A 27,497-nucleotide genomic window follows, 5' to 3' on the forward strand; every position below is an offset into this window, starting at 1 on the left:
GAGGAGGAGGAGGAGGAAGAGGAGGAGCGGAGTCAGAGCGCGGCGGCAGCGGCAGAGGCGGCCGCGGCGGAGATCAGCCCAGAGAGACCCCGAGCCCGCGGCAGAGGCGGCGGCTGAACGGGCGCGACCAGCCGAGCAAGAGGCGGCGGCCCGGCTCCTCTTCGTCCGGCGCCGAGCGGCCCGCGCCCGCACTCGGCCCGCGGAGACCCGCCTCCCGCCCGCCGGCCTCGTGAGCGACGCGCCGAGCCGGCGGCCGAGGAGCGGCGGCGGGCCGGGAGCGCGTCGGGCCGCGGGCGGAAAGTGCCTGCGGGGGCGGGGAGAGCGCGGCGAGCGCGCGGTCCGGCCGCCCCGGCGCCCGGCGCGGGAGCGGAGCGGAGCGGGACGCCGAGTCCGGAGCGGCCGGCGGCCGGGGCTCCCCGCCCCTCCCTCCTCTCCGGCGGCGGCGGCGGGCGGAGTGAGCTGCGGAGCCTGGAATATGGTCGGGGAAATGGAAACGAAGGAGAAGCCGAAGCCCACCCCAGATTACCTGATGCAGCTGATGAACGACAAGAAGCTCATGAGCAGCCTGCCCAACTTCTGCGGGATCTTCAACCATCTCGAGCGGCTGCTGGACGAAGGTGAGTCGCCTCGCCGGCCCCTCGCGGCCCGCGCCGGGGCGGCGCCCCGTCTTCCCGGGACCCGACGCCCGCCGGTGTGTGGGGAGGGCGGGAAGGTGGCGGCTGGCGGGGACCGTGCGCCTGGGGACGGTGAGGCCCGGGCGGGGCGCGAGGAGGCGGCGCCGAGGCTGGGCTCGCGGGGTGCGGCGGGCGGGCCCCGCCGGCGGGACGCCCCCCCGGACGCGGGGCCCGGGATCTGGGACCCCTCGCCACCGGCGCCCAAGCGGGTGCGTTGGGGGAGGCTGCAGGGCCCCCGGCTCCCGGCCCGGCCTCTAGCAACGCGACGGCCCCGACCTTTGCGGGCCTCCCGGGGAGCAGCCCGGCCTCGCCCGCCCCGCGCCCCACGGGCGCCTGAAGGACACCGGCCTCGGGGCCGCTCCCGAAGGGGGCCCTCCCAGAGGTCGCTGGCGGCTCCCAGAGTGGGAAGTCCAGTGTGGCTTGTGGTTTTTTTGAAGTTTGTGTAGCTTGGAAGTACTCGAGGGGAGTAGCGTGGGGCTGGTTAATTTAAAGGAATTCCGGAGCCGACCGAAAGTACTGCTGATGCAGCCGAAGGCGAGGACAAAATGACAGCGGAAAGCACTTTTTATCCTTTTGTTTGGGGAAGCGAGAAATGTTTGGGAGTTGAACTTCACTTTTGGGGGTGGGGGTGTGAACGCGAAATACCGCGAGGACACATGTAAACGTAATCCCGCGTCCGAAAGAACTTCGGCGGAGAGCCTTCTCCCGAGGGCGCCGCCGCCTCGGCTGCTAGGACGGGAGGCCGAGACGTTTGAAAGGGCCAAGATAAAAACGAGTAGAAGTTCGCCGCAAACCTTTGTTGGCGGAGAGCTGTGGCGAGCGAAGAATGACGAGAAGATTAATTTTGGCCAACTCTGGGTTTACTTTGACAAGGTCTTCAGCAGGGACCGGGACGATTCGCGTCCGGTGGCTGTGCATTTCTGGGGACGCCTAGGGAAAAACATGACCAACAGAAATGTTTATTTTGAAAGTCGAGTATCGAGGAGTTTCTTCTGCTTAGAAGCATCACCGGAGGACTGCTTAAAGAAAACGGAAAACTGTCCTTTATAGCGCTGAGCAGGGGATTTTAGATTTTTTCGCAAGAATTTTGAGAGATTTTTAACCGTAGAGCTGGGGAAAAGGAATCTGAAGGTTAGAGTTGGAATATCAGGAAAGAACAAAAGACCGGAAATGTCTCCCTGTTAAAAGGTGGTTCAAGAAGAATCCCAGAAGCTTTTGTTGTCAAGAAAGTCATAGAGACAACTTTAAAAGTACAAAACTGTTAGCTATTACTGCGTACTTGTTTTTTTGCCTACGTATGTTAAAACATACAGCAGTAGCTCATATTGAAATGGGCTTTTTCCATAGTTGAAACAGCAAATCTGCTAACACGAAATTGTTCCGGAGAAAACCTGAGCTGTCCCTTTAAGGGGTTCTGCTTTTCCTATTTGTGTTGGCATTTGAAAGATTGTGGAGGCAGAAAACTTTCTGGAATGTCAAAAAAAAAAAAAAAAAATTGCTGGAACTCTTAAATTGAGTATTTCCAAATGTGGGCGCTAAGGGGCGCCAGTTATTTTTTTAAACATGAGAAATGTTTGGAGCAAAATATGTAACATACTCAGTTACCTGACCTATATTAAATTTAGTTGAAACTTAAATCATAGGTCATTTCATTTGTCGTTTTGTGTCCATATATGTCTTTGAAAACTTTGAAAACACTTTCAAATTACTGGAACAGTTTTATCACATTGCAGAAGTAATAAGCTATTTCCTTCTTGGCGTATTTTGGTGCGGTTAAAGTTTTGGTAGTATTAGCAAAAATTTTTGTTTTTTGTTTAAGCACAGTTGTACAGAAGGAATCCTTTATAAACATTAAAATGAAAATAGGTTTTGACAATATTAGGGTTAAAGTTAAATTGCATTCTTTGAATTAAAATGTTGAATTCAATCAAACAGCATAGGAGATTATTAAAAAGTTTGGAAATATTTTCTCCTCTTTTGCACTATTTGAAGTAAATAATTTGAGTTTCTCTGATTAGTTCTGAAAGGGTTCTCATTTGTACTTTTATGTTGGTCTGAATTCTCTCAATGATAATTTGGAGTTGGTTCTATTAAAAAGTTTCTAACCTTTGGTTTGGTAATTTTTAATCTTCTGAATCTAGAATTCCAGTTATGTCATTTCTAACAAAGGTTTGTTCGTTTCTCTTCTGAAAATAGTAACCATTTGAGTTTTAAATGTTGGAGACCACTGGTTGAGGATGATATTTTCTAAATAACATATATATTTTTTCCCTTTCATTATGGTTTACTCCATCTCTTGTCTCAGTTCTATCTTGAGTTTTAGCCTTTTCAACTCCCCAGCGTAAAGATTGCTTCTGTATAATAGCTAGGATGTTTAAAAAGGGGCAGCATAATGATGAGGAAGTTTGATTGTTTTTTATCAGGCCAGTACAAACACACAGGAAAAGGGGTTATTCCTTAGTGTGGAATAAGCTGCTTCCTGTAATTGTTAGCCTTATTATAAACGTATTTTGACTTAAGAAAAATATTGGTTTCTGAAGTGCATCACGTTTTATCCGTGCTGGGTGACTTAATTCTGAAATTTGGCAAGTTGTGCTTTACCTCTTTGTGGCCTGTCATTGTCCCAAATAAATTAATCATGACTTCTGTTTGTGGTTAGGAATTCTAATTTCCTTTGTCCATATAATTGGCTGAAAAATTGTTTTTAAATTTAGTTAAAACTATAAATTTTACTTTAGTGATTAGTTTAATTGAGTTAAGATACTATACTTGGTTACAGTAGATGCGTCTTCTGATAATTAGAAGTTTTGAATGAGTAGCAGTTTTGAAATACTTTTCAAAAGTAAGCTTTTGAAAAATTTTCTTGTCAGTTTGAGAGTTTTTATTTGGCTGGTTACACATTTGGGATTTCTGTGTTCTAGATTTTTTTGGTTGATTAAAACTTGAATGCATTAGACTGAACATTTTGATTTTATGCCAAGTTAACGTTTAGCCTATATTTTGACTATGGACTGTGAACAATCTTTTTTTGTTTTCTGTTTTTTGCCGGGTGGGGGAGGGGTTGTCAGCTTTTTCTCCCAAGTATCCTCAACCTGGTTGCTTTTTTAGGTTGTGAATGCATTCTAGGTTGGGCCAGTGGTATGAATGACATAACTTCAGTTGATAATTCCGATACTTAATCCTTCATTGACAATAGAGAAGATTACAGATAAAACCAAGGTTTAAAAGTGTTGAACTGCTCTGCCTTTAAAGAGAAGTTTTCCACTGAACCCTGGGACCATCCATCCATGGGAAAGAATAGCTATTACTAGGGTTTTTTTTTTTTTGGAAACCTTTCTTTGTCGTGAAAATGAAACTTAAGCAGGACCACAGGAACAGTATTTGAATGCAAATTGTTTTAATAAAATATTCCAGTTTAGAATAGAGACGGTGTAAAAGTAAAAATAAAATCACTTTGACTTAAAAATCCCAAATAGGGGGAAATGGAGATCTAGGGATATTAAAATTAGATTCTGATTTTTCATTCTTAGGAAGATACGAAAATTAACGAATATATAGTGTGGTTTATGAGGAAGGCTAGCCTAAATCTTTTTATTGTGAATAACTGAAAAATCAGTGTGTGGCTCAGAAAAAGTGAGCAAACGTGTTAGATTAGAGTCTGCATTACTGATTTGAAAAATTCACATTTTCATGGTCTTTTTTGGGGTCAGGGAGGATGTAAGTTTTCTCTTTGACCTCAATTTATTTTCTGTCCCTGTTCCCTCTCCCTTGAAAATGAGGGCAAAAAGTATTTTAAATTAAAATTTGCTTTACTAGTGAACATTTTTCCATGTTAATTTCCATTTGTTATACAGTTATTATTGAATGTGTCATTCTCAGTTTTACCTGCACTTCAATTTTCTTCCTTCTTTTTTCTTTAGAAATCTTGATCAGTTTAAAAATTATGTGGTTGTTTCTTGGTATTGAGAGGAATTTTGCTATGTAAGATTACTATAGTTTTGTTCCCCCCCCCCAGCCCCCCACCCCCAAGAAGCCTTGTTGACAGTAACCAATGTCTGTGACAAACGGATTTTATTTAAGTTGAAGTAATTAATCTGTTGTTTAGGAGCAAAGGTTGTATTTTTGTATGCACAATCCTTTGAATTATTAGTAATAAGAAGCAAGCCAGTATTTATAATCAGTTCTTTACATTTTCCTTTTTTCTCCTCACCCAGGAGGTGTCAGCAGCTTTAGTAAGGTAATAATGGAAATGATAATTTGTATCACGGGTCATTTATTCTACATTTATTCTGTATTTTCGAAACTCAACTCCCGTAGGCCTGCTGTGTATTCAAAACGCATGTACATACTATGATGCAGGTGACTTCTCTTTCTTAACTTTATCTAGTTTACATGCTTTGTAGTAATCGGTACTACCAAGGATATAACGTAATTGAGTTAATGGAAATAGGTCTCTGCTAATCACATTTGCTACTGTGTTTGGTATGAGCACCTTTTCTTAAATGGTTTTGAGAAAATCAAGTGAAAACAAGTTAATTTTACCTTCTTAATGCTTTGTACATAATCTTATTTCTGTTATTATCCCCCTAGTAGTCACAGTCCTGAAGCTGATTGAAGTGCATCAGTTTTCCATAAGAACAAATGGTTTTGGGTTTACTTCTTAAGAGAAATAGATTCCTGCAACAAAAGACATGAAGTGGACCCCTCCGTGCCTTTCCTGAGCATGATTCAGATGCTCGTTTTTTGCGGCCAGTGTAAGGTTTTTGATTTGTTTTTTTTGACTCTTTTGGTATTAAGAGAATTACACCAGGGTGATTATAAGGCCAGCTTTTTATAATCTGACTGGAATTACATTTTAATTTACTTGAGAATTCAATGCTGTTAATACACTTTGATTTATAGTGGTGCAATTGTAAGTAAGACTTGCCTTATTCAGTTGGAGATGTTGGAAGTGCCATGCCATTGTTAGGATTTATTTTTTGGTTAAGGAGCCTACTGAGCGATTTTCTGTTACTTGTATGTCAGCTGTTGTGAAGATACGCAAGGATCTATTTTAGGGTCAAGGGAAGGGGATAGTGCATGGGCCCATGCCAAGAAGTCATAATGAGAATTAGGTACCAGTTTTTTATTTACATGATTGACAGGACTTAGTCATTTTCTCCGGCCCCTCCTTTTTTGACATTAAGACAGTTCATTGTGAATTTTAAGTGCAATAATGTATTTTTTTCTTAATGAGAACTTTTAGGAAAGGCTTATATCCCTTTTTTTTGAATTAGCATTTCAGTTTTGGGACTCAAAATAGCTAGATTGTTTGATGTCCAAGTAAGATTTTTACAGCTCTATTTTCATTTAACAGAAAGCAAAAATAGCATTAAACTTTTCATAGTGAGTAGTTTGTTTTGTTAGTGTGACTGTGTTATGAAATTTGACTATAAATATAACCCCAGCCTGTGTTAGGTACTATTCTCTATGTAGTTACCATCATACTTAACATTGTAATATTATTATCTCTTTTTGTGTCTGTCTTCCCTGTTAGAATTAGTTCCTTGAAGGTGGCCCACCTTATAGCCTGGCACATATATGATCTCAGATGTTTGTTGAATTAATAAATAGGTTCACACTTTAAATCTTTTTCTCATTTCTAATTTCTCTAAAACATGGGATTAAGCAGATAGTTTTGGCAATTAGAAAAAAGGTACGTGTATTTTTTTCTTAAAGATGGTATTTTTTAGAAATCTTACAATATTTTTTGCAGTACTTGCCCTCAAGGAGCCTAATCTTAATTTTACTTGACTACCATTGATATGACTGAGAATTAGAAAGATAAAGTTGCCTTACTTAAGCAGTAGTTTCTAGCCAGTCCTTATACAAAATACATCAGTCCATAAGTATATCAGTGCTCATCTCAGCTCTTGAAAGTTTTGGCATTTATGAAATTATATAGGTGAACCTTCCCCTAGTCAATTACCTATAAAAGTCAACACTCAGTGGATACCTAGTTCTTGTACTCTGTGCAAAGCACAATAAATATGAAAGATTCCTTGTCCCTAAGTGCTGCTTTGATGTGCTCAGGATAAATAAGAACTGTTTGAATTGTTTTAGTTTAGAGGAAAGCTGAGTATAAACATAGGTGGCTGTTACAGTAATTTAACACAAATAGCAATTTTTAAACACAGGTGTTTCTTAAAGCTAATTTGAAACTGTGCCCTTACTTAGAAGACTGATAAATTGACATTTTCAGTTAAATGAAATTTAACTCTCTTAAAAGGAGTTTACTTTTTTGTTTTAGCCTTAACAGTGTTTTAAAATAAATCTGTCAAGAGTTTTTAACAAATATATAGCTTGTCGAAGTTAAGTGATTTATCCAGAATTCTTGTAATTAGCGAGGCAGTGACTATATAATGTTTTCAACATTTCCTCAGTTTTCTAAAGCAGAAACTCTTAGTTTGAAAACCCAGCAATCCTATCAAGTCTAATAAAATAAAATTGTGTTTATGTTCATAATGTTGCTTTATGTATTGATTCTAACCTACATATTTTATTAAACTAAATTTTGAGGCTGGTGAAATGAATCCGTTTACTGTTAACATTTCTATCACATTACTTACAGAACAGAATATGTCAATTTGGTTGCTTTTCAAGGGTGTTGAAGTCTCAGAAAAACATCAAAATGCCATTAAACCCATGAAGTGGTCCTAGGCTGTATGGCCATGGTAATAAGGAAAGAGTGTGTGTGATCGCATGTGTGCAAGCACGCATGCGTATAAAGGGAGCCATGCAGTGAGTGTGAGCTGGCCTTGAAATCCTTGGGGCTTGGGTGCTAGGGATGGTGAAGTTCAGAGCAAGGAAGGTTTTCTGCCTGGCCTCAGGATTGAAATGATTATATATTAACAGTGGAAAATGGAGTGGGTCTTAAATAAACACCTGGCTTTTGGCTTTTGTGCAGGATGAGTTGTAAAGATTGGGCATGCTCACTTGGTCAGTTGCAGATTATTGGAGGAACCCGTGGCTTTTAAGCTCATTTAATAGTTTAAAATATATAAGAAAAATTAAAAATATATAACATACATGTATTTATTACATTTTAAAGAGAAAGGAAAGCACTGGTAGAAAGCAAACTTCTGGGCAGATTTTATTTGGAACCTTGTTTTCGTTACTTCAGTGTAATACTATTTTACAGGGTCTCAAAATTCTTTTACAAAGAGTGTTTGAAGAGATGTGTGTGTGAAAAGAACTAGAAGAAATACAAAACATTTCTTCTTAGATGCAGTTGAGTATAAGGCATATTAAAGTAATACCAGAAGTTCATGGAATTTCAGAGCTGCCAGGGACCTGAGAGTTTGGGGGATGAGGTCTTCATTTCATAGGTGCAGAGACCAAGGTATGGAGAGGTTGTGACTTGTCCAGATCACAAAGCAAGGTGATCTGTTTGGTGAATGTGCAACTCCCTGAGCGGTACTAGAGAAGAAAAACGCAGCCAAGTACTAGAAAACTGCTGCTGTTGCCTCAGGTTGTGAACATGAAGGAAAAAAAAAAAAGCAGTGGGGGTTTTGCTAATTCTGTGATATGTTGGAGTTGAGCAAAATGCTGGTCAAATTTTCGGAGTTAATATAAATATATATATACACACACATTTTTTCCTGGTAAATCTTTATGATAGTTAAAGGGCTAATAAGAAAGTTAAGACGTTTTAAGAGGCTTTCAACTCATTCACTTAAATTTCTTAGTAACCAAAGGATAGAGCTTTAGCTCTTAAAATAACATGGTACAAATAAATCTAGTGAATATTTAGTATTGTTGGTGTTCTTTTTATTATTACTACTTTTAATAACTACTCAAGAGGAAAAAACATTTCTGACTGGAAAGTTTTATTTAGAGGTTTAATATTGCTAGGTGATTCGAGTCAGGAATGTATACACTTGTATCAGTTTTAGATTAGCTTAGGGTGGTTAAAAGCATAGGTAGGCAAGTAAATAAAGCCAGCCAAGAGGTGGATGATGATGAATCGAATGGAGATAATGCTGCACTGGGTAGCTCCTACCCCATTCCCGATGCCGACATCTGCAGCATCCACTGTTTCTTTCAAGTGTATGCAAAAGAATTAAGTATAAACCACAGTTAACTTGTTTGCTGTGTCACAGTAATTGTATCACTCTGATAGAATTGATTAGAAGAAATAAAAAATTTCAAACCAAGGCCAAATATAAATTACTCTGAAATTAACTGCCCCTAATTCTTTATTAGTGTTGCTGCTGTCACCATTGTTGCAGTGATGCTTCCATTATGACGTATTCAAGTGTTGACTCTGTGTGTGTGTGCATGTGTACACAAGTGAGCCAGCATAAAGATGAAAATGAATTCCAGTTTCTGTCCATATACGAATGAGACTGTGTTGCAAAGTAGTAACAGTTCTTTGACAAATAGACCTGGGATTTAATCATGACTTGCAGGTAACTGATTAGTTTGGTGGTCTTGGACATATAGGTAACCTTTCTGAACCTCAACTTCTTCATCTGTAAATTGAGTTATCAACTGCCTTGCCAAACTTCAAATCAGAATACTCAGAGGCCGGAGAATATTCTATGCAAAAGAGCTTCGTAGACATCTAACTTCTGTCAACATTTTAAGGTTGTTTTTGATAGGATGGGCAAGCAGATAAGCAAAGCAGTTTGTAGAGAATGAGAGAAGAAGGGAGAAAGGTAATTTATCCATTTGCACATCACCTAATTTTTGTGTGCAGGAGAATCATTCACTACCAACATTCTGAAAGTTCAGAAGTCACTTTGAGCTGAAGTGTCTAGTAAGGTTGTTTTGAGAAGTGGAACCTGGGTTGGTAGTCATAGGTGAGTGGTATTATTAATCGGTATTTAATGAGGTGAATGGGGGGGCGTGAAGGATGTTCCAGCAGAAGAGAAAAATGCAGTGGTGTCAGAACAGTAGTGATGGGAGGTTGAAAGACTTTCACAAAATGTGTTTAGATGAAGTTACTTGGAATGGCAAATGCATATAGAGAAGTAGTGAGAATTAGAAGAGCAGAGCCAGAAGACTAATTCAGGGCTATATTGTGATGGGCCTTGAATGCCAGGGCGAATAGTTCAGCTTTTATTCTGAGTTTTGTAAGGAACCATCGATGGCTTGGGTTATATCAGGATGCCATAATGAAATCTTTGGGGGTAAACTAAGAAGAGTGTATAGAATATATGGATTTAAGGAAGTAGAATTTGGATACAATGTGGAGAGTTAAGAGATTAGGGAATTTTAAGAAATTGTTATGTTTTCTCGAAATATTTAACAAAAATATATTTTGATCTTTCTGCATTTTAGATTTAAACTCTAGAGTTTTTTTTAAAAAAATGGTGTTTATCTAAAACTAAACATGCATACAAATTATTTTTTCTTTACCTATAAATCCCTAGGCATCTCTTTAAAAATTAGCAGTATTCTACATAGTGACTTCACACTGAACAAAATGGATTAATCCTACAACTAATATAATAACCAGTCCACATTCAGATCTCTGTAGTTGTCCCCAAAATATTTTTTGTGACCGAACTGGCTTGTGCAAATCAGAATCTGACTCAGGACCATTCATTGAATCTGGTTGTTAGGACTTGAAATCTTTTAAATCTAGAACCATCCTTTTTTTGTTTTATGACATTAATGTAACTTTCTTGTCACTGGGCTTGTTCCTTTATGTCATCTGTATCTATTATTTTGGCAGTTAGATCTAAAGGATTGGACAGGTTCCAGTATAATGTCATAGGGGATACTGTGTACTTAATGTTGCATGGCTCTGGGGGCACAGTTCTGGTTCTACTGTTAGTGAACCTAAAATTGATAATCTGGGTTAGAGTGGGGATAGACTGATCCTTCCACTGTAAAGTTAGGTGTTCTTTAAAAGGTAAAGCTTTCTTTTATCAGCAGAGAATATTACTATTATAAAATAAGATCCTAATGGAAAAGTCAGATCAGTGCTTATTCTTATTAATTATTGGTTGGTTGTCAAAGTAAAGTGTTGGTTTCCTAGCTGGCTCAAATGGTGACTAATGAATTTTTTGTGTTTCATGATAATCATTATGGGCTCATGGATCTTCATCGACTCACTGCAATTAATATTCTTTTTGATACTCAGGTTTTCACAATTTTGGCCTGTGATAATCTAACTGACTCTTGTGTCTTTTGAAATCTTCCTTGCTTTTTGGGACAGTTTGATGCCCCAAGCTCACCTGCCCCACAACTAGAATTAACCCTTTCTCCAAGGTTCTTTTTAATGGAATGGTATTGGAGATGTGAATTTAGGCACTAAACATGTTGATTGCTGTCAGGGTGAGGTTACTTCCAGGCCATTTGGCCATTTTCTGAGCTAGACAGTATTGATTTTAAATTAATGAATTCATGTTTGTATTTTCAATTCAATTTTAACATTATATTTAATTTTATAATCATCTTTCTTTTTCTGCCAACACCAAAATATCATGGTTTCTGACAATGACAATTACTTATTTACTTTATCCTACAATGTAGAGAACATACTTTCAAAATAATATTACGAATAATAGTAAAACTACTGAACATGTTTAAATGTTTTTTATACATTTTAGACATATTACAGATTATCGGTAGAACCAGTGACTTCTTGTTCTTCTAACTGATTGTGATTTTCTTCCTTCTTTCTTTGGCTTTATTCTATCTATAGGGTTTTTTTTTTTCCTACCAAATCTTGTTTTTGACCTTTTGATGATGTCATTTATTAGCTAAGTTCTTTTGTTGTTATACTGACTGTTTCTATTAGCTTTTACCCCATATCTAGCAGAAATTAGAGGAGAATATATTTTATAATCAGGGGTTAGTGAGTGTGTATATTTATGGAGGTAAGATCCAGAGAGATAGTTAACTTAAAAGGAGAAGGTTGTGCTGTTCAGGCTAGTGATTAGTATCTTAAGCCTGAAGGGCAGGAAGAGAAGAGAAGATAGCGGGCAAAGTGTTTTAATTTAGTAAATTCTTCTGAATCATATCGGTAAAAGAATAAGGATAGCTCTTTAGGCTTTAAAGTTCCTGTGAGTTAGAGAAAATCCCTAGGTAGAAATTAAGTATTAAAGTTTTATTTCTAAGTAGTTGCAGAATCTCTACTGTAAAGTTTTTGTCCTTAAGGACTTTTGGTAGTAAGGAAGTTATGTTCCAGCAGATGGAGGTATTAGTACACAAAAGACAGTGTTTAGTGATTAAAATGTGTTGAGAAATAACCCTCTTGCCAGAATAGGAAATTTTTCTCCTCTAAATTGTAAGAGAAGAGTTGCTGAGGAATGTAACAAATATTGGTTATTGACTTTCATATTTGGGGTGGTATGTAAATCAGTTGTGGTATTTCTTTAAAGAATTTGTTTTTTTAAGAGACCGTGTGTTAGCTCTAGAAAATATATAAAATATGACTGGTTTAGGACATTGGATTGATTACAGCAATTTTCTGAAATACAGTTTCTACCTTTACAGGTTCATTGTTTGAAGAGTTTTTGTTTGTTTTGGAAGGGGACTAAGTCTGTTTAAAGGTATTCTGTTTGTATACTATCTTTGCAATTCTAAAATCTTTAACCAGGTAATTGATTTCTGTTTATTAATCTAAGTAAGAAAAAAAAAAGTGTGCCATAGTTTACTATAGCACGATAAAGTTCTTTTGGAGATTATAGTTTTACTATAGTAATAAAAAATTATCAGCAGTAAAAAGGTAATCTTATCTCAGTTTATTATAGTTTATAGCATTCCTTGTCAGTTTTTTTTTTTTTTTGGTTAGGTAAATATATATTTTGTTTTAAAAATGCCTTTCAATTGTTAAAGAAATATTGCTTATTTAAGTTCCTTTTTAGGAACTTTTTGATTTGTGAAAGTATGTGTTTTGTTAATAATTAATGCATTTAAATTACATTTTTCTAGTTGTTATACTGAGGCTTTTTTAAATTGCCAAGTCAATTGTAAAATACCATTTTTCCTTCCATTACTTGAAGTCAGACATGAGAGAATAGATATATTATCTTTGTTTATATGTAGGGGACCAGGGAAGAAGAGATCTACTGTGGTACCTGTGTAGAACTGATAATAACTTGAATTTTACTTTTTCCCCAGACTCTTCTTTCTCTCCATTTTGTTAGTCTTGAAATGTTGTAGAGAATTGAAGATTTTTCTTCAAACCTTTCTTTTTCTTTTCTTTTCTTTTTTTTTTTTTTTTTTTTTTTTGTGGGGGGGTGGTGGTGCCACGCTGCACAGCTTGCAGGATCTTAGTTCCCTGACCAGGGATCGAACCCGGCAGTGAAAGTGCCTAGTCCTAACCACTGGATGGCCAGGGGTTTCCCGAAGATGCAAACATTCTAAATTTACCTTTCACAACAGGGTGATTTGTGGTCTCTGAATCCTGGGAAAGGTGGTAGTGTGAGGGCAGAGAGTTATCATAGCATACTGTCTTTGAACCTTAATGTGAATTTTTATTTTTTAGGGGAAGATTTTGTGTATACATTTTTAAGACAGTTTCTTATAGCCATTTGAGAGTTTATGAGAATTTTAAATATCTTCCTCCTAGTAATCATTAAAAATGTATTGTTATAAGGAATTAGACACGTATTCTTATCATAACAAGTACTCTTCATCTCATGGAAAAAAAAACCTAAAATGTATCAATTAAAAAATGAAAATCGGGGCTTCTCTGGTGGCGCAGTGGTTGAGAGTCCGCCTGCAGATGCAGGGGACGTGGGTTCGTGCCCCGGTCAGGGAAGATCCCACATGCTGCGGAGTGGCTGAGCCCCTGAGCCATGGCCGCTGAGCCCGTGCGTCCGGAGCCTGTGCTCCGCAACAGGAGAGGCCACAACAGTGAGAGGCCTGCGTACCGCAGAAAAAAAAAAAAAAAAGAAAGAAAAAAATCACCCATAAATCAGTGATAGTGACTCTTAACATTTTTTTGGTGAATTTCCTTCCATTCTTTTATCCCCCCCTCTATTTATGGATATGACAAGATTGGGATCCTATTTTAATAGTATCACTGAGTGTGTTTTTTTAAAAATAAATTACATCATGAGCATTTTCCCCTGCCATTTTATATCCTTTAACAATATAATTTTTATGGTAACGTAGTTTGTCTTATAGAGGTCTGTTAAATTTGTTAACTCTTCTCTATTGGATGTATCATTTTGCTTTTAGGAAGTTGTGTGGTGATAATATCAGTGGTTTCAGAAGTTCTATTACTTACTGTTTAAAAAGCCTTAAGTTACTGAGTGTTGTAACTGGGCCCTGTGAATACCAAACTCTTTTATTTCTGTAATGTGGTAATTGGAAATCAGCATTTTATGCTGCATTCCAGTAAAATGATTGCTCTTATGTGACATGCAATTTTTGAGTAATGTCAGAGTTGCGTATTTCACATATTAGCTTGTAATGAACGTATTTATTTGAATTTTTTTATTCTATTTGCAAATATTTGAATGCATACTATGTGTGGGGTGTTAGGAGGAATACAACAAGGCTTCAGATTCATTCCATACCTTCAAGTTGTCTGAGTAGTAGGGTAGATAGCATGAAATAAAAGTAATATAAACTAGAGGGGACTAAAGACTTGCTAAAGAGGTCAGTTTAGGGTAGGGAGATTATGGAATGTTGCAGGAAAAGAGGTAAAAAATTTCACCTGGCTCTTGAAAGATAGATAAGATTGAAGTGGTGAAAAGGTAAGGGAGTAGTGCTGTAGACAAAGGGAACGCTATCATTGAATGTGAGAACATTTTGTAGGAGAAAGAAAGTAATTCTCTACTGTAGAAAAGCTTAAATGCCTGGATTTTAGATTCTGTCCTTTTGATAATGGGAGACCCATTTAAGGTTTTTCCTTTTATATCTTTCTCTTAGTTGATTTTTTCGTTTATCTGCCTCCATATTATGTTTAGTGTATATTAATGTGATGGATTGATATGCTTGCTACAGATTTCAGATTTTCTTGACTTATTACCCCCCGCCCCCACCCCCCAGTGTTTTGCCACTTCACTACTCCTTCTAATCTACCCATATCTACTTTGTCTGACTTTCTGTTCTGTTTTAATGGTACATTTGGATTTACTTAGCCCTTTATTAGGATGCCTTTTGTTTTATTTTTTTTCTATATGTGTCTGTTGGTGATTGTGTTGGATTTAGGTGCATGGGGGAAGAGGTACATCTGGATTAGTGAGTGTGATTTCTAGAATGGTGAGTCTAAGCTGTGTACTAAAGGTGAGTTGCTGGCATATCTTGGTCTGTATGTGTGGTATGGGTCTTTGTCTTATGCTTGCCTTTCATCCTCTCCATTTGCTTTGCTCTAATGGCTTGAAAGACTGCGCTCTTAGGTTGGAGGGGAGAGATTGAAGATCTCCTAATTTAACTGTGGTTTGAGGGAGGCTTTAGGGAAGTGTTTTTGAAACCTGTTCCATGTGATACTGGCTTCTTGAAGTGGTCTGAGAACAGAAAGGTTCTGTAGTCAAAGAAGTGCTGCGTATTCTTTGGTGTTGATACGTTAAATATACAGGACCTGCAGTCAAGAATTTTCTGAAACTGCTTGGTAAAGGAATGCCTTTTTTTTTCTTCTTGGAACTAGTGGTGTGAGGATATATTATGGGACATATTAGAGAGATGATTATAAAGACCTGTGGATCTAGAGAGAGGAAGGTTTAAATAATAATTGGGAATCTTAATTTTGAATGAGAATGCTGGTTCAAGTCAGTTCAAAGTACTCTTTGAAAAGATAGTTAAATTTCTTTTTGTTTGAGACTATTTCAAATTCCATCTTGAAGGAAGCAAGAAAAGTGTCCTTTCTGGCTTTATATTTAAACAATTGAGGCAGAGGGTTTCAATAGTGAATTTTATTTCAATTAGTGTATGTTATTTAAATAAAAATGTAGATGTGCTATTTTAAAAAGTATAATTTTCTAAGTAAAAACAGAATCTTGACAATTTAAACGTTAGAATGAAACATGCTTTGAAATAGATAAGCACATAGAAATATGTTGATGTTCTAATATATGCCTGGTTTAAGTGTAAAATTTTTAAATTTGGGAACTGATGCATTGTAAGGCGAAGAGGAATTGTTAACTTTTGAAAAGAAAAATATTTTTCTTTGTTAGAGTGTTTAATAAATATTGAGATGCAGTGGTGTAGTTCTGTGAGGTCTGTAAGTCAGTAACCAGTTGAGTGTTTTTTTGTGAACTTCTGTTTTAATCTGTGCATGTAAGATGTTAGCTCTCTCTGTTGTTACAGCAGTTATGCAGTCTTAATCATACAATGAAATTTTGATGACATTTATAATTTGCAGCAGCCTTTCAAAAGGGGGGAAGTACAAGGGTTGGATGGTAGAGTAGCATTTCACCTGGAAGGCCCAAAGGATTTTTATTAAAAATTTTGTCCTTGTTCAATTAAACCCTGTAATTCAGATTTTAAAGCTGGAATGGATCTTAGAGATCACAGTTCCATCCTTTAATTGAATAGTATGTAAATGCAGTTCATTTACATGAAGTTTCATTTTCATGAAGTTTTACAGATTAGAAACTGCTGCTTTCAGAAATAGTAGCTCATTTGGCTCTTGTGACAGAAGTATATCTGTAAGTTATATTATTGGCCAGAGGGTACCTTTGGGCCTGATCCCCTCTATGGAGAATTATGTCATAACTGATAATTTGCATAATGTGACTACCTTCTGATATGAGTGGTCTTAATTATTTTAAATTTTATTTCATTGCTTGAAATACCTACCTAGGGTATTTTAACTTTTTCTCTAAAATAAGAATAAAATTAAGAATTTTAATGCACACAGTGATATTGTCATTAAACTGATGTTTCAGGTCAAAGACAGAGAAGATTCTCCTAGGTTCTTGGTAGTCTCCATTAGCATTTTCCTGCAGGCTGAATCTAGGTCTAGGAACAAGTTAGTGTATATTTGGATAAGAACGTTCACTGCCCATGCTCTATACAATTATTTTAAAGTCATTTGTTAGAGTAAACTGTTCCTCTCCCCCTCCCCCCACCAACCTTTCCTTATAGATCTAGGTCATGTGTCCTAGAACAATGTGATAAAAGTCCAAGATGATGATAAGGGAAAGCAAGAAAGCCACTTGATATCTTTTGAATGCTCAGTTCAGATTCTCTGTTGTTGCTAGAATAATATTTAGACATGTTTGTGTTGATGTTCTGTACAGGTTTTAGTTTCATAGGCCAGATAGAGTAGACTTATCTAAAATTTGAAGGGTTTAGAAGAGGTGTCTTTAAAAAAACACTATGTTGTTCTTTTGTAAGTCTTGAGTAAAAGAAAATACGTAAAGGGGAAGAGAGTAGAGGGATGGATAAATGGATCAGTTAGAGAAGGACAGTAATGAGGGAAGGTGAAAGTAAGATCTGAGTTAGAAAAATCCTAGGTTTGTTTTTAGGTTATAGGAAAATGTACAATTGACCCTTGAACAACACGGGTTTGAATTCCAGGGGTCCACTTATACGTGGACATTTTTCTTCTCTTTTCTTTTTTTATAAATTTATTTATTTATTTATTTATTTTGCGGTACACGGGCCTCTCACTGTGTGGCCTCTCCCATTGCGGAGCACAGGCTCCGGACGCACAGGCTCAGTGGCCATGGCTCACGGGCCCAGCCGCTCCGTGGCATGTGGGATCCTCCTGTACCGGGGCACGAGCGCGCGTCCCCTGCATCGGCAGGCGATCTCTCAACCACTGCATCACCAGGGAAGCCCTATAAATTTATTTTTTGGCTGCGTTGGGTCTTCGTTGCTGTGCGCGGGCTTTGTCTAGTTGCGGTGAGCAGGGGCTACTCTTGGTTGCGGTGCGCGGGCTTCTCATTGCGGTGGCTTCTCTTGTTGCGGAGCACGGGCTCTAGGCACGCAGGCTTCTTCAGTAGTTGTGGCTCCGGGGCTCTAGAGCGCAGGCTCAGTAGTTGGTGGTGCACGGGCTTAGTTGTTCTGCGTCATGCGGGATCTTCCCAGATCAGTGCTCGAACCCGTGTCCCCTGCATTGGCAGGCGGGTTCTTAACCACTGCGCCACCAGGGAAGTCCCATATGTGGACATTTTTCAACAGTAATAAAACATGGACTACAAGGTCCATGTTTGGCTGTATCCATGGTTGCAGAGGAACTGTGGATGCGGAGGGCTGACATAAGTTATACCTGGATTATCCACCTCTTTGTTCAAGGGTCAATTTTGACCCTTTTTTGTTTATTTTACATGTTGGTAAGGGATGTGAGAAGTGGAAGTCTTTCATTTTGTAAGTCAAGAGTCTCCTGAGGGCTTCCCTGGTGGCTCAGTGGTTGAGAACCTGCCTGCCAATACAGGGAACATGGGTTCGAGCCCTGGTCTGGGAGGATCCCACATGCCGTAGAGCAGCTAGGCCCGTGAGCCACAACTACTGAGCCTGCACTCCGCAACAAGAGAGGCCGCGACAGTGAGAGGCCCCCACACCGTGATGAAGAGTGACCCCCGCTTGCCGCAACTAGAGAAGCCCTCGCACAGAAATGGAAGACCCAACACAGCCAAAAACTAAACAATTAATTAAAAAAAATATATATATATATGTTTAAAAAAAAGAGTCTCCTTGATTGTTAACATTATTTATTGAATAACAAATGTATATTGGGTTGGCCAAAAAGTTTGAACTTTTTGGCCAGCCCATATATGCTGACAGTATAAAAGTGAACCAGAAAAATGGTATAAACATGAACCAGAAAGATATAATATCTTAAATTTTTAAATGCTACCTAAAAAGAGAAATACTTTGTTTTGTACACATACATATATACTTATATAACAGCTGAAATGAAAGTTTCATGAAATAATAATTTGTATTACCTCTGATGTAATATAGTGTTTTTCTGTTCTATTCCATTTAAAAAATACTGGTCATGACTAATACTATAGATTGAATGGATTGTGACCTGTGTGGTTTTAGGAAAACTGATGTTGACTCCTGCTATAATTTAGTTTTCCATAGAATTAAAAAAAAAAAAATCCAGCACTTTGCTGGGTGCTGGAGTTACAAAGATGAATAAGGCATAGTCCAATTTTTAAGGAGACGTACAATGGAGTGGAGATGGAAATGAAATAAAAAACGAAGTACAGTGCTTACATTGCTGTGACAGAGGCATGCACAGGTTAAGATGGAAAGGGATCACATCATTTGCTAGCAGGAAAATGGAAATTTATTCCAGATTCACATTGCATGATCTGGTAATTCATCTTAATGTGAAATTTAAGTTCTCTTTCTTCCCCTGTAAATTCTAAAATGAATACAATGAAGTTTACTTGAAAATAAGAGTTTTCTGAATTTTTGCTCTACAGACCAAGTTTGTAAAAGTAAATGTTAATTTTATAGATAATCTTTTAAAAAATCTAAATCTCAGAAGTGAGTAGTATTGTCCTAAATACGACATGGTGACTAGCTTTAATGCCATTATTTGGGAAATATTTTTATTTCTTTTCTGACTTTTTTTCCTTTGAAGTTTATATTGTGACTTATTAAGAAGGTAAAGTTAGATAGACGTGTTATATAAACACATATATCTTTTAAAATTATCTTTGACCATTGGCTGTTTGCCCAGATAGTAAAAGTTAAGGTACAATACAAACCGTGAACTTTTGAATGATAGGATAAAGGTGGACACTTAATTTTCCAACACTGAAAAATTATGTCTCTCTATTGGAATTTGGAAATATTCTGTATATTGACTTTTGTGGTTAACTGATTTGCTTGCAGTAACACTGAATGTGAAAATTAGGAAATTGGTTGCGTTTTATCTTAAAAACTTAAAGCATGGAATTTCTGTAGAATCTAATTTCGTTTCTGTGAGTTACACAGTTGTTACATGTTTTTCCTGTGAGTGATAGGCTACTGCATCAGGTTGAGGAAGCTAATGTCTGAGTGGATGTGGTGGTTGCCTTAGAATGATTTTGCCGTTAGCAGTGAAAAATGTTTTCCTTATAGTTCTTGTGCAGCAGGCCATGGAGTAAAGCACATTTTAATAATAAAGGTGATGAATTTAATCACAAACTGGCAGCCAAATGGAAATTGCAGACCTTGATACTGGGAGAAAATTGCCAGTAAAGCAACTCTTGAGAGAACAAGCTTTAAATTTACCCACCCATTTTGACATTGAGGAGAACTTGGGGATCACGGGATATTTTGCTTGGTCTGTTTAGTTCAGATGAATGACACCTGAGTGTTCTATTTAAGAGTTAGAGATAGTTGGTTTGAAGTTGCTTCTGCTTTGTACATAAAGCCTTTAACACATACATTTTTGTATTTTATTAAAATGCTAAAATACTGCTGCCTTTTTGTATTTCAGCACATTGGTATGCCTAATGAATTGAAATCCATTTACCACACTTAACGTTCATCTGTTGTGTAATTCATGTTTCTGCCATTTATATGATGGACTACAATCTTAAAGGATGCAGAATAATCTGGGTTTATAAGCAACATTGAATTGCTAGAATGTCTGTCATATAAACTCTCAGTTTTTGCAGTTTTATGTTTAAACAGTTTATATTATAAAATTTAAACACAGAATAGTAGAATTTCTATTGTGGGAAATCTGGACTTTGTCACTTTTTACTCTAGGTAACTAATGCTTGTTGTTTTTTATGAATAACTTAACCCTTGATCCAACATGTGGCACTTAGGGTGTTTAACCCTGAATCTTGGTAATATCGTTGCATGTATTTTGAGGTGTACTTTCCCCCCATGATACACATATTTGTTAACAGATATGTGTCCAAGTTTAGAGAATTATTTGTGACTGTTGGAAAGTGAGGCCTTTCGGCGATGGTAAATGTTTAGAATGTAAAAAGACCAATGAGAGAGATAAAAATATTTCTTAGTATACTTACTGAAACTACTGGGTTCCAAAGGGAAATAAGGATTTCTTCTAGTAGGTTATCAGATTTTGTTTGGGTACACAACCCTGATCTGATAGATTTATTTTCTGGGCAGTATGGTACATTTTTAGAGTAGAGCTGTGACAAGTGTGTGTTCTCTTCAAGTATAGGATTATAGAAGTGTTTAGTTTTGAAATATGGGAATTTAAATTTGATGGTTGAGAAAGCAAAAATAGAAGGAAGAAAAAAGGTTTACAAATTAATTCTCTGTTTTTAGGAAACAGTTTATTGAGGTTGTGCACGTGAGAGTGAACGTAAGAAATTAAGAAATAGAAGTATTAGTTTTTCTTATTAAAACAAGTACCAGCAATTGTATCTTTGCCATTGAAAGTGGTTTCATTTAAATTACTTTTAAGTGCCAGATTGTAATAACATCCATATGAGAAGTAAGCTTCTATGTAATGTTGGAGATAAATTAGAATGTTTAGCCATCTCTGAAATTTGTAAAGTTTAAAATAAATCAACTCCTTTATTCTTTTATCAGTGATATGTGCTTGGTCATTTGGTTTATTTGGCTTAAGTAAACTGGCAAGTTTAGAATTCAGAGATAGACCCTAAAGATAATATTCTTTACGTTAGACCTTTGTGAGAGAAGTGAAGTATAATTATTTTAACTCTGATGCTCCTGATCCAGTAAATTAGTACGTTGAAAGCTTTATTTTCAATTTCAGAAAAAAACTAAAATTTCACGCACTTAACATACAAGATGAAGTTAGAATAAGGTATATGGAATCTATATAAATTGTATACATACATAATGTGTATGTTAATATATTTCAACAATATTTAATATATTTTATATGATGTGTAGTATTTGTATATGCACGCATATAATGTATGTATATAACTTATATATAACTTTAATGATATATAAGTATTGTGCGTGTATGTATTTGCATGTATGTGTCTATATGTGTACACATCTGTATACATATAGTACTTCATTAAAACTGTACTGCTTTTCTTTAGTAGACTGAGTATAATTAGTTGTTTATAGGCTGATACTGAATTCAGTTTCCATAGATATTGGTGGTGGTTTACTTTTTAAAAAGTTTTTTTTTGTTTGTTTTAGTGATATGCTTCCATTCACATACAAATCTTATTATTGTGATAAAGGTGGCCACGATTTAGTTGAAGATTGTTTATGTCGGAGTCTGAAACACCTGAAGCTCCTAAGTTTCTGAGTTCTGAAAGGGTTTTAGAAAACCCTGTTTGAAAAGTCACATCACTGAATTAGCTCAAAATTACAGGATTGTCAGTGGAGTGAAGTAAGGGGAGTGTTCACAGTAATATTGGAGTTTCAAGGTGACAGTGTAAGATGTGATCCTTTTGTGTTGTTTTATTTGTTTTTGTTTAGATAGCTATTTTAATGTATTAAGTTGTAGTTATGTAAAGATATATTACAAGCCAGAATGTCTTCTCAACTTCCCTTCCCCCAAATTACTCATTTGAGGTTAAAATAATCTTAAAATTTTCTGAAAAGTGGTTAAACCAAAACAGGTCAGATCCTGGAGCAAACACTTTTTACAGAAGGTGTTGTGGGAAAGGTGCCATAGAGAGCATTTGCTCCAAGTATTTAAGAGTCATTTTTAATAAGCTGAGTGTACTGAGGGGTTTCTATTTGAGTAGTTTGTAAGGTTTCTGGATTCTATGTTTGAATATTTGAGGAAGAGCTTAGTAAAAATGAGTTGGAAAAATTAAGCTGTATCTTTTGTTACTTTCTGCCTCCTTTTGTCATTTATGGTGAATTTGTGTGTAAGAAGTCAATTGCAAACAGTATTTGGTGGGTGCCTTTTCTGAGTATCTTTTATGTCTATAGATTCTGCAAAAAGACCGATTACAGATTTTATGTAAGAGATATTCATCCGATCAGCAAATATTATCTTTCAGACCCACCTGTCAGTATACATAATTTTACAGGGTATAATTTTACGTCACAGTCATTGTTAATGATGATGATATGGACATAACTTATGTATCAGGCACACTGTCTCTCGCTCTGTCCATTATCCCGTTTAATCGTTCTGTCAATCCCGTGAGCTGGAGATAACTCCATTTTATAGATGAAGAAATGGAGGCTGACTGAGACACTGTAATGGGTTTTTTCAAAGATTGCACTTTCAACAGTTTATTCTTTATCACAGATTATTATTTACAGTTTTTCAGTCACCTTTTCTGTAAATTTCTTAAAAAGTAAAATTTTACCTAACTTGTGAACTGATAGTTTATGTTGGTTCTGGACAAAGACCTGGAGAGGCAAAGTTTTTCTTTAAAGTTGTCTTCCTTTATATACACAGTACATTAAATTATCTTTAGCTTCTGTAACTACCACTCTAAGGAAGGTGGTGGTGTGTTGACTGTGTAAATAGCTTGCTTGACTTGAAAGTGTCATTCTTTTCATAAGAGAAGAGATAGCACAGCATGTTCAGAATGTAGGAAGTATATTAAGTTTCATTCAAAACTTGTTCTGTTTAATATTGACCTTCTGAAAGTGGGTTCACTTTCTCTTAAGTTTTGATACTCTGATGTCTTTCTGAAGGTTCCTGCTAATGCCTCCCAGCCACCTATGAATTGGCCTGGTGTTGAGTACTTTTATGGCCTTTTCCACTTAGCTGCTTTTAAAAAAGTATACTGGGGGGTTCTAATGTACGTCTTATCCTTTTCTTGCCTATGAAATGATCTGACTAAAGATGGCAGGTCTTGCTATACTTAGTCTTCCTAGGGGTTTGGCTTCAAACTACTATTACGGACGGCCTCTAATGACTGGATTTCACTCATTTTTCAGTGTGATAAGAGTGGTACAGTGTTGTTTGAAATAAGGTTGTTATTTATTTATTTATTTATTTTTATTTTGCGGTATGCGGGCCTCTCATTGTTGTGGCCTCTCCCGTTGCGGAGCACAGGCTCCAGACGCACAGGCTCAGCGGCCATGGCTCACGGGCCCAGCCGCACCGCGGCATGTGGGATCTTCCTGGACCGGGGCACGAACCCGCGTCCCCTGCATCGGCAGGTGGACTCTCAACCACTGTGCCACCAGGGAAGCCCTCATTGTACTTTCAACTTGGGTTGTACCATTCTTTCTTTCCTTCATTATTACTGTATATATATATCTCTGCGTTTCCCTCCTTTTTTCTTTATCCATATCTCCAATTTTTACCCTCTTCCCCATCTTTTTTTTCCTTTTCTGTCTGCCTCTTAACTGTCTGCCATCACTGCTTTTCCCATCATCAAGACCAGTTGTTCTTGTAGCAACCAAATTTAATTTTGGTAGTTGGAACAATAAGGTATGGAGTCAGACCTAGATTGGGATTCTGACTTTTTCACTTTCAAGTTATGTGATCTTTGATGAAAGTACTTAATCCCCAAATCCCAGTCTTCTAACTGTAAAGTGGAGATGAGAATAGTACTTATCTGTAAGGAAATCCATCTAAGCAGACTATAATAATGAAGTGCTGTCCTCCAAGGCAGACTTTGAAGGGAGACTCATACCTTGGAAAGAAGTTTGACCTCATTCGTTTAGTCTGAGTTTAAGAGATACTTCTCCTCACTGATTGTGTGGTACCCTCCCCACCATCAGTCAACTCTGTTTCATTCCCAGGTCTGAGATCAGGAGGAAAAAGTTTTGGCGGGGGGCAGTTAAGGAGTGATTTTTAATGTGTCAGTGTTACATGTTTAGAAGGCAGTTGGATACAGGTGTTTGGAGTTCAAGGGAGAGGGTTCATCTGGAATGTCCTTAACCAGGGTTCTTGTTGGATTGTATTGGTAAAATTTTTATGATAGTGCTTTAGTTTCCATTACAATGAGTTAAAGTTTTATGACCTCAAAAAGACTACTGTATTCTTCATATTAAAAGCTCACATTAAAAATGCTTTCTGGGCTTCCCTGGTGGCGCAGTGGTTGAGAGTCCGCCTGCCGATGCTGGGGACACGGGTTTGTGCCCTGGTCCGGGAAGATCCCACGTGCCGCAGAGCGGCTGGGCCCGTGAGCCGTGGCCGCTGCGCCTGCGCGTCCAGAGCCTGTGCTCCTCAATGGGATAGGCCACAACAGTGAGAGGCCCGCGTAACACACACACACACACACACACACACACACACACACAAATGCTTTCCAAGAATATTAAGTGATAATAGAATTGAGTCAGTAAAAATATAGTACGTGTAGTTCTGCCAGTAGCATATGTAACATTACTTAGATTTTCTGAATCCAGTTCTTTGTAAAGTAAAACGGCTTTAGTTTAGTTAAAGGGGATCATATTGTTTACCATATTAAAATAATGTTTTCAATACCCATTATGTTAACATCTGAGGGTACTGTATATGCTGTTCTTGTTACAGAGATGGAAGTTTTATTCTTTCCTAATTACAGTTTTGATACTTGCTATAAAAGGACCTTTTTGAACATTGTGTGTAGTAGATTTTTTTTTTATTATGCCTTAAAAAAACTCTCCTTAACTTTTTCATAGTATGAAGGATTTCTCTTGTATATGGGCTGCTGTAACACCCGTGAATGTCATTTGACGTTCATTTGCTTTAGTTTGTGGAATTAAGGTAACGTGCAGATAAACGTGTTGCACGATTACAGATCTTAGGCTTTTCCTACATTGAGCTTAGATGGAATTTGGAATACAATTAAAAAGGATAATTAAAAATCAAAGAAATTGTTACTTAGGAAAAGCAATTCACCTCTCCCCCTTAAACAGACATAATTCCCTCAGAATTTGGGGGTGTTCTGTTTCATTTTCACTTTGGTTTACCAAGTTCCTTTTAAAGCCCTAAGGGATTTGGAGTTTGAAGAGGATGAAATACATCGGGACAGACCCCTTCTCACCTCTCCAAATACAACTGTGTAGAGCCTGGTCACACAAGGATTTGGTGCTTTACAAGAGTATCATTTAAACTGAGTCCTGGTGCCCAGAAGTTTAAGACATTTTGGAATGTGTAATTCCGACAGGAGTAGGGCTGTCTGTGCTTATCATTTGGTCATTGAGTTTATATTAGCCCTTTTTTTGTGGGGTATTGAAACAGTGGGCACAGAATGGGATTCTCTGAAGAAACAGGAGGGTGCACTCCTAACTGATAAAATTTTAGAGCTGCAAGAAACTATGCATGTGATCTGGTCTAACCTAATTTCGCAGAGGAGGAAACAGACCCATAGGGTTAAGTTCAAAGCCGCACAGCTAAATCTTGTAGAGGATCAGAAGTAAAATCCAGGTTGTATAAACTCAAGGCCGGTGCTTTTTTCCCTACTGCATGTAGTTCTTAGAAAGATTCCCTTTCTACACGGAAAGGTCATTGTTTATGGATTGTATTGTTTTTCCTTGTTCTTAAGGAAGGTTTAAAGTGCATGTGTTTTTTAAGCAGTACCTGATAAAGAAGATTAAAGAGATTGTTGAAAATTTTTTTTATTATTTTGAATTAAAGATTATTTTGAATGATTTCAACATCCTCAGTTTAATTGCTAAGCAGGCATTTTCTTTTCTTTTTTTTTAAACACTAGAAAAGTAAGACATTTGCATGGCTTTCATTTTCTCCCACAGCTATCCCCCCCTACTCCATTAGAATAAGTAACTCTGAAGGCTAAAGCAAACACTTTCAGTTTGTTTTGTTTTTTTAAATGAATTTAGACTTATAGAGAAATCGAAAAAAATAGTGCAGAGGTTAATGTTAACAACTCATATGACTAGGAAATTAACATTGATTCAGTATTATTTACTCACTTGCCCATATGTATTCAGATTTCACTAGTGTTTCTACAAACATAGTTTTCCTGGTTCAGGATCCAATCCAAAATCCCACATTGCGTTTAGTGGTGATGTCTCTTTAGTTTCCTCCAGTCTGTGGCAGTGTCGCATTCTTTCATTATACTTTTCTTGACACTTTTGAAGATAACTGGTCGTTGTTGTATAGTGTAGAACATTCTTCAATTTAGGTTTGTCTGATGTTTTCTCAGTATTAGATTGAGGTTAGGCATTTTGGCAAGAAAACCACAGAAGTTCTGTTGGACCCTTCTCAGCACATCATACCAGAGTACGTGTCTTATTATTCTTAATATTAACTATCATGTGGTTAAGGTGGTGTCTGCCAGGTTTTCTACTGTACAGTATTTTTTTCCTTTGTAATTAATAAATAACTTATGGGAAGATACTCTGAAACTACAGATATTCTGTTTCTCTTTCAAATGGTTCTTGCTTGCAGTAATTATTACTCTGGTGGTTTTCTAATGATGATTTTCTTTATCCATTTTTCCTTCTATATTTATTTATTGGAATTCTACAAGGAAAATTTGTCTTTTCTCTCATATGTATTCAATTATATCATTATAGTCTCATGGATTATAATCCATTACTATCATCGTATTGTAAGTAAAAGCTTCTTAAAAATGTGTTTTTGAAAAGTTAATACATTGAGATGATTAAAAATTCAAAGGCCTGTTAGGAGCCTATATGGTGAAACATCTCTCTTTCACTCCTGTAACCTGGTTACCCATTTCCATTGCTATGAGTTTATTTTTATTCTTCCAGAGATATTAAAAGGGTTGGGAAAAGAGTCGTTAGTAAAAATTGCTAGATTCTCAAGTATTACTTTTTAGCTGGATTCTGGTGATATTTACCATTTTACCGTTACATATTCTTCAAATATTCATTGACAGATATGTCTTAACTAGATTTCTTAACCTCAGGTTTAAATATTAATACAACAGGTATTATATAGAGATAAGGACTGTTTTCCCCTGAGTATTCTAAAAAAATTAAATGACCAGAAGGCAACATTTTATTAAATAATACTTGATATATAATATGTAAAACTAACCAGGTTTAAAAGTAACTAACCTCCAAACAAAATCCAATTTAAATGAGAAAGGATACCTATTTCAGTTAAATAATTTTTATTCACCT

General features: G+C 37.3%; 1 protein-coding gene across 7 annotated transcripts in view; it reads left to right on the forward strand.

The window, feature by feature from the left end:
- Positions 1 to 347: 347 nt before the first annotated feature.
- Positions 348 to 27,497, forward strand: part of QKI (QKI, KH domain containing RNA binding) — a 142,334-nt gene continuing 115,184 nt past the window's right edge. For 3 of the 7 annotated variants that reach the window (XM_059082956.2, XM_067011126.1, XM_059082958.2), the window contains exon 1: positions 377 to 617. In XM_059082956.2, the coding sequence (XP_058938939.1) occupies positions 476 to 617 (142 nt within the window). In that variant the 5' untranslated portion in view covers positions 377 to 475. Of the gene's footprint in view, positions 618 to 27,497 lie in introns of all 7 variants that reach the window. The other 4 variants (XM_059082959.2, XM_067011127.1, XM_059082960.2 and 1 more) reach the window with 3 other exon arrangements.

Source organism: Kogia breviceps, chromosome 13 (assembly GCF_026419965.1).
Source record: "Kogia breviceps isolate mKogBre1 chromosome 13, mKogBre1 haplotype 1, whole genome shotgun sequence".
Classification (NCBI taxonomy): domain Eukaryota; kingdom Metazoa; phylum Chordata; class Mammalia; order Artiodactyla; family Physeteridae; genus Kogia; species Kogia breviceps.